The sequence below is a fragment of the Tupaia chinensis genome, unplaced genomic scaffold (genome assembly GCF_000334495.1).
Source record: "Tupaia chinensis unplaced genomic scaffold, TupChi_1.0 Scaffold000165_2, whole genome shotgun sequence".
NCBI classification, from domain to species: domain Eukaryota; kingdom Metazoa; phylum Chordata; class Mammalia; order Scandentia; family Tupaiidae; genus Tupaia; species Tupaia belangeri.
Genome location: NW_006159640.1, coordinates 724688 through 733267, shown reverse-complemented (window position 1 = coordinate 733267; position 8580 = coordinate 724688). Strand labels below are relative to the sequence as shown.

General features: G+C 42.3%; 1 protein-coding gene across 1 annotated transcript in view; it reads right to left on the bottom strand.

Annotated features, from left to right (window-relative positions):
• Positions 1-6317: 6317 nt before the first annotated feature.
• Positions 6318-8580, bottom strand: part of C8B (complement C8 beta chain) — a 43160-nt gene continuing 40897 nt past the window's right edge. The window contains exon 12 of the mRNA XM_006146098.2: positions 6318-7222. Within this exon, the coding sequence (XP_006146160.2) occupies positions 7071-7222 (152 nt within the window). The 3' untranslated portion in view covers positions 6318-7070. The remainder of the gene's footprint in view (positions 7223-8580) is intronic.

Below are 8580 nucleotides of genomic sequence, written 5' to 3'. Positions count from 1 at the left end.
ATGGATGAAGGAACACCTGGGGTTGCAAGGTGTAGACTCGAGATAACTGGTGGATGCAGCCAGTAGCGATAATGGGAGTGCCTGGGCTCCGGCACAGCCCCCTGCACAGAGGTGAATGCCAGACCAGCCACTCGACTCCCTTTGACAATCCTCTGAGAATTCCCCACTGCTAATGTGCTTGCTGTTTCTTTTTCATTCTGTAAAATGCATCTATGTGTTCAAAAACAAACAAAAACACAGACGCTAGGCAGAGTGAAAGAGAGAGATGTCAGACAACAGCATTTTGTTCAAAACTGAAGAATGGGCAGCAGTGGAGCATCCACAATATGCCAGGCCCTTTGGGGTGATGGCTTTCTGTTTGTACATGTCATATCATTTAACCTCACATTTGTGCTATGGGGATTAATGGCCTATTTCCCAATGAGGACAAGACACAGAGAGGCTAAATGACTTGATTAAAGTCACATAGCTACAGATGGACCCTATGGTCCAGTGATTAAGAGAGCTGGATCCCATGTGGCAGACTATGGTTCAAATTTTGACCCAGCAGCTTAAAATCATACCAAGCACATGTGCATGCATACCCAAAATCACAACAGGCTCAAGAAATGGAGGAGAAGGGATTGTGGCATGATAATACTTCACTGGGGGCTGCTTTTTCCCTCTTTCTCTCCCTTTCTCCCTCTATCTCTGTCTCTCTGATGAGACACACAGCTAGAGAGTGATGGCAATGGGTCTTACACCTTTGTCTGCTGCAAAGTCCTCCAGAACCATTCAGCTTTTCTATTTTAGGGTTATCAGAGTAGTGCCCTTTCTCTGCCTTTTCTATGCAAGCAGGAAGGTAGATACCTACTCTGCTGCTAAAGCTGGATCTGCTTCTGCTGCAGTGGGAGACAGGAGCATGGTGACAGCAGCCCTTGGACTGAACTGTGCTGCTTCAGAGCTGTGTGGTCTTGGGCAAATCACTCAGGCTCTCCGAGACTGTCCCATCACCTGTCAAAGGCAGATAATAAATCCTTCTTCTTGCAAGCATTGAGAGGATTAAGCTGGATTAGGTATGTGAAAGTTCTTTGTAACTGGTAATGCCCTCTGCAAATATTAGTTATTATGCTGTTACATTTTTCCCTTAATAACTCAGAGCTTGGGATATAAAAGCCCTCCATGTCCTTTATTAAGATATCTCCTAGGAGCTAAGCTATTTTATGTCTTTTTGTTCTTATATGTTGTAGTAGGTTTCTCACTGGAATGTTTTTAAAGCAGGTTAAATGACAAAATAAAATAAAATAAAAAAACAACGGGGGTTCTTGATGACTCTGAGAATTGTTAGAAGTGATGATAGCAATGGCATAGCGAATTATGGAGTGCCTACTAGGTCCAGGGTGCTTTCCTGGGTAGGAATTTACATAACACTCACGAAATCCTTAGAAGATTGATACCATCCTTACTCTCATCTTGTTGATGAGAAAATGGAGGCAGAGACAGGTAAAAAAAAAAAAAAAAAAAAAAAAAAAAAAAAAAAAAAAAAAAAAAAAAAAAAAAAAAAAAAAAAAAAACTTGCATAAAACCACCAAGAAAGGCTTCAAGGGTGGGTAGCTGCTTTCAGAGCACTCGTGTCCAAGCACCATGTTCTCAGACCCTCATTGGGCTGTGTTTTCAGTTCTGCATAAGATATTGTGACATTATTCCCAGTATCTCTCCATAAACAGATCCCTGAATTCTCAATACCTCTGTACTGGAATCTGGCCTAACATGTCAGAAAGAAAACTTAAAGAAGAAAACACTGTATAGAAAAATCTGATTTCATGATACCATTCAACAGAGAATCTCAAAACCCTGATATACTATTTCAGTACTTTGCTCTTAGGATTTAGATCAGCATTCCAGGTTCGAAAGTAATCTAGACATGAGAAAACTGAGGTTAAGGCAAAATGTTAGGAGACAAAAAACAAAAAACACACACATTACTCCTTCTTACCTCTGCTTCATACTGGTCAGGTATTTTACAATCTTGTGAGTCTGGTTTCCCATAAGCCTTTTAATGTGCTTCTCAGGTTCACCCCACCAGTCACTGAAGGATTTTCTCTTCCTTTTTTTGGTAAAGTTTCCCTGGAGATTCCTGTCTATCCCTAGGGGATGTCACACCACTGCTCCTACCTAGCTCTACCAGCCACTTCCTGACATCAGCTCTCTTTCCTCCTCTGTCATTTCACTTTTCTTGTGCAATGGTACCCATGGAACTGGAACTGCCTTCTCTTCATAGCTGTGGGGGTTGTCCCTATTTTGGGGGTTGCTATGCCCCAAGTCTCATGATGCCACCCTCACATGCCACCAATTCACTAAAGTTTCTGACTCGTATGGGAAGTTTCTTCTCTTGGTCCCATTCATCTCTTTCCACTAACTTATTAATTCATGCAATGGTTATTTATTGATGGCTCACTTATATCCCAGGCACTATACTCGCTACTTGGAATATATTAGTGCAGTAGACAGACATTGCCCCCGCTTTTATGGCTATTCTCTTTGAGAAGAAATAAGAGACAATAAATGAAAAATATTGTAATACAATGTCTGCAAAGCCTGGAAACACCGGTGAGTAGATATAATGTTATTAGGGATATCTTTAATATGCAAAACAAAATATTATCTATGTTTCCAGACTTTATGAACACTGTACAGTGTGAGGAATATTATAACAGAGAAAGCAACGATTGAAATGGGAACAGAGAAAATAGACAACTATCCTAACCTGCTGAGATCAGGGAAGGCTTTCTGTAAGAAGAGACAAGTTGAGACATGGAAGATGAGTTGGCAATTGGCTTTGGCAGGAGAGTAGGGGGCTGCTGTGTGCGAGATCCTATGGCCAGGGAGTTTCTCCACCAGGGTGCTAATAACGAAAGTCCCAAGGGATATCGCAAGAACTTTGGGCACCAGGACCAATCTCTTCTGAGAACTTCTTTTAAGTGTCTGGAAGTGGGACAGAGTCCTCTTCTGTAAGACAGAGATGGCTTTTCCCTCTGTCTGGATTCTCGGCAGCAGTTGCTTTTCTCCTGGCCTCTGCATCCCAATTTGATTTCCATAGATGTTCCATAGATGTCCCATTAGTTATATGTATTCAGTTTCCACATGAAGATTTCTCTACTTGTCATCTGGTGATTTCAGTAATTCTAGTCCCTCAAATTCAGACAAAGATTAAATGAGATAATGTAGGTTAAAAGACTTCATAAATTGGAAAGCACTCTATACCTGGCAGCTATTATTATTATGACGATTGTTCAGCTAATTAGAATAATTATTATTCCCACAGAAGTTGTGATATTAGTCCAACGGAGCCCTCCACTCTGACATTAAGCACATGGAGGAGCCCGTGGCATTTCAAAGATTCCTCTCTTGGAAACAAAAATCTGCCCCATCCAGGTAGCTTGTACTCTGTTCCAGCTTCCAGGATCACTGCCAAACTATACTGTCTGGACCCTGCCCCTCGGATACCACAGCTCCTACATGGGTACCCCAGTGTAAGCGACAGTTGCCAAGATTTTCCAAAAGCACAGTTTGCGTTTATTTTGTTTAATTCTTACATTATGTTTCAGCCTCCTCCTAAATGCATTTGTTTGCAAAAAAGAGCCACAAGGGGAAGTTCAGTCCACAAATAAGAATATAATTATTACACAGTTTAGCAGAGCCTGGGCGTCACCCGGGTATTCACCGGTGCTCCAAAATTCAATTGTCTCTCCTTCAAGACTATATTTAATAGGATAAACAATTTCTGCTAAATGCAATAAACGTGAACCTGGGCTGTCATCTCCATAATCAACTCGAATTTCCCATTAGAAGCTGTGGCTGTGATTGAGATTCAGAATTTAATTTGGCGGTGCTCTCTTCAATGTGCTCGTGTCGGCTTCATGGGAGCCTCCCATCAGCCAAAGACAGAATGGCTCTTCCCTGTCTCTGGGGGATCTTAAAAGAAGATAGATTATAATTCGAGAAAATTATACAGCCTCAGTATAATGAAAAAGATAAAACATTATTGGATTAGCCCATTGAAATAACAGCAGACGGCAATGCAATAATATCAGGCCCAACAAGGGCCTGGGCCCGTCAGCTCGATTGCAGGGGACCCAGGAATTCAGGAAAGCACATGGACTTGCCACACATGACAGAATGGAAAGCTGCTCCTTCCCATGGTTGCTCTATTGACTCAACTCCAGAAAGCTGGTTCGGCTAGATTGAAGGGGGGTTGTGACCAAAGCTTTGATGTCACTAAATGTGTTAAGGTGTCAGGCTCTAGCACCAATCCCAGTGGCCAACTGGAAGCTGAGATCTGACTGAAAACAAGTTGGTTGAGAATAAACAGGATGAAACAATTTACCTTTAACCAATTGCTCTCCCCCCACCATTTGTTTCTTTTTGTTTGTTTGTTTTATGCCATGGGGCATGTGCACTGGCTAGAGAGAGAGACAGAGAGTGAGAGAATGAGAGAGAGGCAAAGTGAGAAATCACCCCCCCCCCAGGGGGAATGGCCACACCAAAATCCCTTCTCTTCCATTCTCCTCTTGGGATTTTGGGCACACATGGGCACACATGCAAATATCCCTAGCATGATTTTCAAGTTACCAGGTCCAGGACGTGAGTAGGGTCAACCACATGCCATTTTGGCACCTTGACCAACATGCCACCGGCTGGCCCCACCACCAATTTTACTGCAGCAAACTCACCTGAAGTACTTCACTCAGACAGGAAGTGCCCAAGGGCAAAGAAAATCTTAGGAGATATTTTAATGTGATGGAATGAATGAGAGAGCTAAAGCTGAAATATTCACTTAAAAATGTAAAAATTAAAAAATATATATTTTTTATGATCTAGAGATAATTGTTTCTCATTCTCCTCTTCAAGCCCCTTTGCCCAAGAGGTATTTGCTCAAATACATGACTAAACAAAGGATAATGAACAGAAAATCCCACTGGGGAGGGGAGGTGGTAGGGAAGGGTTTATATCATACATTACCTATAGCCGTCAACTTGAAATTCTTCTTGATGTCTTTCCTCTCCTAACCACCTCAACCTTCTCTTTCTCTTTTGGACATTCTCTTATGCAGTGATCAGTTTCCTGGCTCTGTCTTCAGCTCAGGCTCTTCGCTGGGCACCCAACCATGTCTCTGTTTTATTAAGCATGATCATTCAGCTCTGCCTCAGATTTCCAGCTTCCAACATGCACAACCATACTCTTCCTATGTTCAGCATCTCTACATGAGCTGAGGGCCCAGGATCCACCTGCCTTGGAAGACAGCAAGGGGCCATCCAGGTTCAAGTCCTGGACCCAGTGGCTTGGAAAACATGTCAGATGCACGTGTGTGCCCAAAAAATCCCAAGAGGAGAATGGAGAAGAGATTGCAGCATGGCTATCCCCCTTGGAAGGACGTGAGTAGGGTCAACCACATGCCATTTTGGCACCTTGACCAACATGCCACCGGCTGGCCCCACCACCAATTTTACTGCAGCAAACTCACCTGAAGTACTTCACTCAGACAGGAAGTGCCCAAGGGCAAAGAAAATCTTAGGAGATATTTTAATGTGATGGAATGAATGAGAGAGCTAAAGCTGAAATATTCACTTAAAAATGTAAAAATTAAAAAATATATATTTTTTATGATCTAGAGATAATTGTTTCTCATTCTCCTCTTCAAGCCCCTTTGCCCAAGAGGTATTTGCTCAAATACATGACTAAACAAAGGATAATGAACAGAAAATCCCACTGGGGAGGGGAGGTGGTAGGGAAGGGTTTATATCATACATTACCTATAGCCGTCAACTTGAAATTCTTCTTGATGTCTTTCCTCTCCTAACCACCTCAACCTTCTCTTTCTCTTTTGGACATTCTCTTATGCAGTGATCAGTTTCCTGGCTCTGTCTTCAGCTCAGGCTCTTCGCTGGGCACCCAACCATGTCTCTGTTTTATTAAGCATGATCATTCAGCTCTGCCTCAGATTTCCAGCTTCCAACATGCACAACCATACTCTTCCTATGTTCAGCATCTCTACATGAGCTGAGGGCCCAGGATCCACCTGCCTTGGAAGACAGCAAGGGGCCATCCAGGTTCAAGTCCTGGACCCAGTGGCTTGGAAAACATGTCAGATGCACGTGTGTGCCCAAAAAATCCCAAGAGGAGAATGGAGAAGAGATTGCAGCATGGCTATCCCCCTTGGAAGGTGATTTCTCACTTTCTCTCTCTCTTTGGCAAGTGCATGCACCCTATACAGCAAAAACTGAAGAGAAAGAAGACAGTGGGTGCAAATTTGTCAGTAACACACACACACACACATGCAGTATTTTCTGCTGTGTTTTAATTCATGACAGTGTCTTTGTTAATCAGATACTCATTCACTGAGAGGTAAGAGCAACACTGATAAGAGTTTAAAATGCAAGAGCTTGTGTTTGCAGCCCAACTCTGCCATTTTCTAGAAATGTATTCCTGGTCAAGTTTCTTAACTGTTTCTAAGTCTCAGTTTCCCCTCTTGTCTAATAGGGCTATTACCAGTATCTACCTTATAAGGTTGTTATGGTTATAGACTGAATTAATATGCTGAATTGGTGACTGGCACATAGTAACCATCCAATAAACACTAACTGCTATTGTCATTGAATATGACATGTACTCGCCACGGGAAGAACAACTCAATATCCTCCCATTGGTTCATTCTTTGGCACCTACTATGTGCCCAGTCACTACTCACTACTAATTAGTGGAATTTCACTGTGAATAACTCCCAGCCCTTTTCCTGGCTGGGAGTAAATGTGAATACAATAAAATTGCAGAGTTAGTGAAGTGGGAATTATAAGGATACTTAAGCCTTTAAGAAATCTCAAATTTTTGTTTAACTCCTATTTATCTAAATCAACATGCATTTTACAAACTGACATCTTCATTTTAAACAGCTTGAATGATACTACCCTCTGCTCTTGAGCTGGCCCCAAGTGGGAAGTGGTTTCAGGATGAGCTGACCTGTGTTCTTCAGAGTTCTAAGTTCTTACTGTGTGCAGCTCGTAACTGTATTCCCTGCTAGAAGCTCTCCTTCCCTAACATTTAAGGGTTTCTGAAGCAGGGCCAGAGCAGGGGTTGCCCCCATTTTGAGGAGGTGGATTGTTACACTGCCTTTGTCTTGTTTTATGTCCTCCAGAGCATGAAGACCAGCTTGACCAGCAATTCCACCTCCCATCAGTGGGAACACCTATAAGAAAGAAGGCCAACAAACATTAATTAGCCCTTAATATATTATTGTGCTGGAACCAGCAGTTGGCATAATGGCTATGTCACTGGACTCCCATGTAAGTCAACCATGGTTTGAGTCCCAGATCCAATGGATTAAATTCACGCCGGGCGCTTGTGCATGCATGCCCAAGATCTTGAGAGGAGAAGGGATTGTGGCATGGCCATCCCCCCTGGGGGTTAATTACTTGCTTTCTGTCTCTCTGGTGAGCACATGTGCTCTAAGCACATATCCGCTCTAGCACAAACCTCTCCTATACACACACACACACACACGCACACACACACACACACACACACACATATATATGTATATATAAAATTGTGCCATAGGCGGTAGGGTACATGTATTAGTCAAAAGGCTTCTGAATCTCTGAGCTTCTTATTCCAATCAACTGTATTTTTCCTGGTCATGTACTTGCCATGCTCCCACCCCTGGGCCTTCATACATGCTGTTTCCCTTGACGAGAATGCTCTTCCCTTCTCTGTTAACCTGGTCAATCCTATTCACTCTTCAGCTCTTGGTGAAAGTGTTGTTTCCTTAGGGAAACATACCCTTATCCCTAACTCTCTATCAATTTCCCATATTGTAAGCTTTCAGAGCACTTTATAGAAGTTGCTATGATTGAAATATTAAATGTAATTCTGGGACAATTCAAATGATATTGGTTTTTCCTTCTAAAATGCCATGTCTTTGATGACAGGGGCTACATCTGATTTGCTTACCACTAAACTTTAGCACTCTGGTTGGCATATAGGAAGCCTCCAGTAATCATTTGTGGGATACATGAATGAATGAATGGTTTCCAGCTTTCTTACTTCTAAGATACATGATGTTGTTTAGTTTACTCCTTCTCAGTCAATATAATGGGAGCTACATTCATAACTAACTAGTGTTGTGTATTTTAAATAAGATGACAAATATTTTTGATCTCTGCTACCTGAAATTTGCCTTCCACTTGAGGATATTTTGGTTATTGATGAGACAGGCAAATCAATTATTTCCATCATGATATATTGTATGTCTAGTTTTGACACTAAATTGCAGTGTAATCCTGGGTAATTACTCAGTATCTCTGGGCCTCCCTATTTCTAACATAGGAGAGCTAGAGTAGGTAGTTTCCATGGTCTCTTTCAATCAATAGCAATCCAGTGGTTGCGTGACTTTCTACTCACTGAAAGATCATTATTTGGAGCCTGGTCAAGGTGCTGAAGGAGAGAGATTGAAAACGACCTTGAGCATTTCACTGGGAAGGTAGGGGTATAGGTATGCATTAAGATTACCACTGTAGCGCCCCGCGCCCCGCGCGGCAGAAGCCA